The 213-nt window shown below is 67.1% G+C and overlaps 1 protein-coding gene across 1 annotated transcript in view; it reads right to left on the bottom strand.

Annotated features, from left to right (window-relative positions):
- Window positions 1-73: 73 nt before the first annotated feature.
- LOC104270358 (zinc finger and BTB domain-containing protein 17-like) overlaps window positions 74-213 on the bottom strand; it is a gene marked incomplete at its 3' end in the record, with an annotated part of 3,744 nt that continues 3,604 nt past the window's right edge. The window contains exon 8 of the mRNA XM_009864690.1: window positions 74-194. Coding sequence (XP_009862992.1) covers window positions 74-194 — 121 coding nt within the window. The remainder of the gene's footprint in view (window positions 195-213) is intronic.

The following is a 213-nucleotide window of genomic DNA, read 5'->3' as shown; positions in this document are numbered from 1 at the left end:
GCCACGAAAGGGCACGCAGCTGCGGAGGGCGGGCGGCGGTGCCCCCCTAAAAATCCCCGAGGTGGCCCCTCACCTCTTCCCGCAGCGCTCGCAGACGTAGGGTTTCTCCCCCGTGTGCTGGCGCACGTGGGCGATGAGGGAGCTCGCTTGGGTGAAGGCTTTCCCGCAGATCAAGCACTGGCACGGCTTCTCGCCTGCCCGAGAGAACACAAC

Source organism: Apaloderma vittatum, unplaced genomic scaffold (genome assembly GCF_000703405.1).
Source record: "Apaloderma vittatum isolate BGI_N311 unplaced genomic scaffold, ASM70340v1 scaffold31202, whole genome shotgun sequence".
In the NCBI taxonomy this organism is placed as follows: Eukaryota; Metazoa; Chordata; class Aves; order Trogoniformes; family Trogonidae; genus Apaloderma; species Apaloderma vittatum.
Note: the sequence above shows the minus strand (reverse complement) of the source record. Positions and strands in the feature narration are given on the sequence as shown.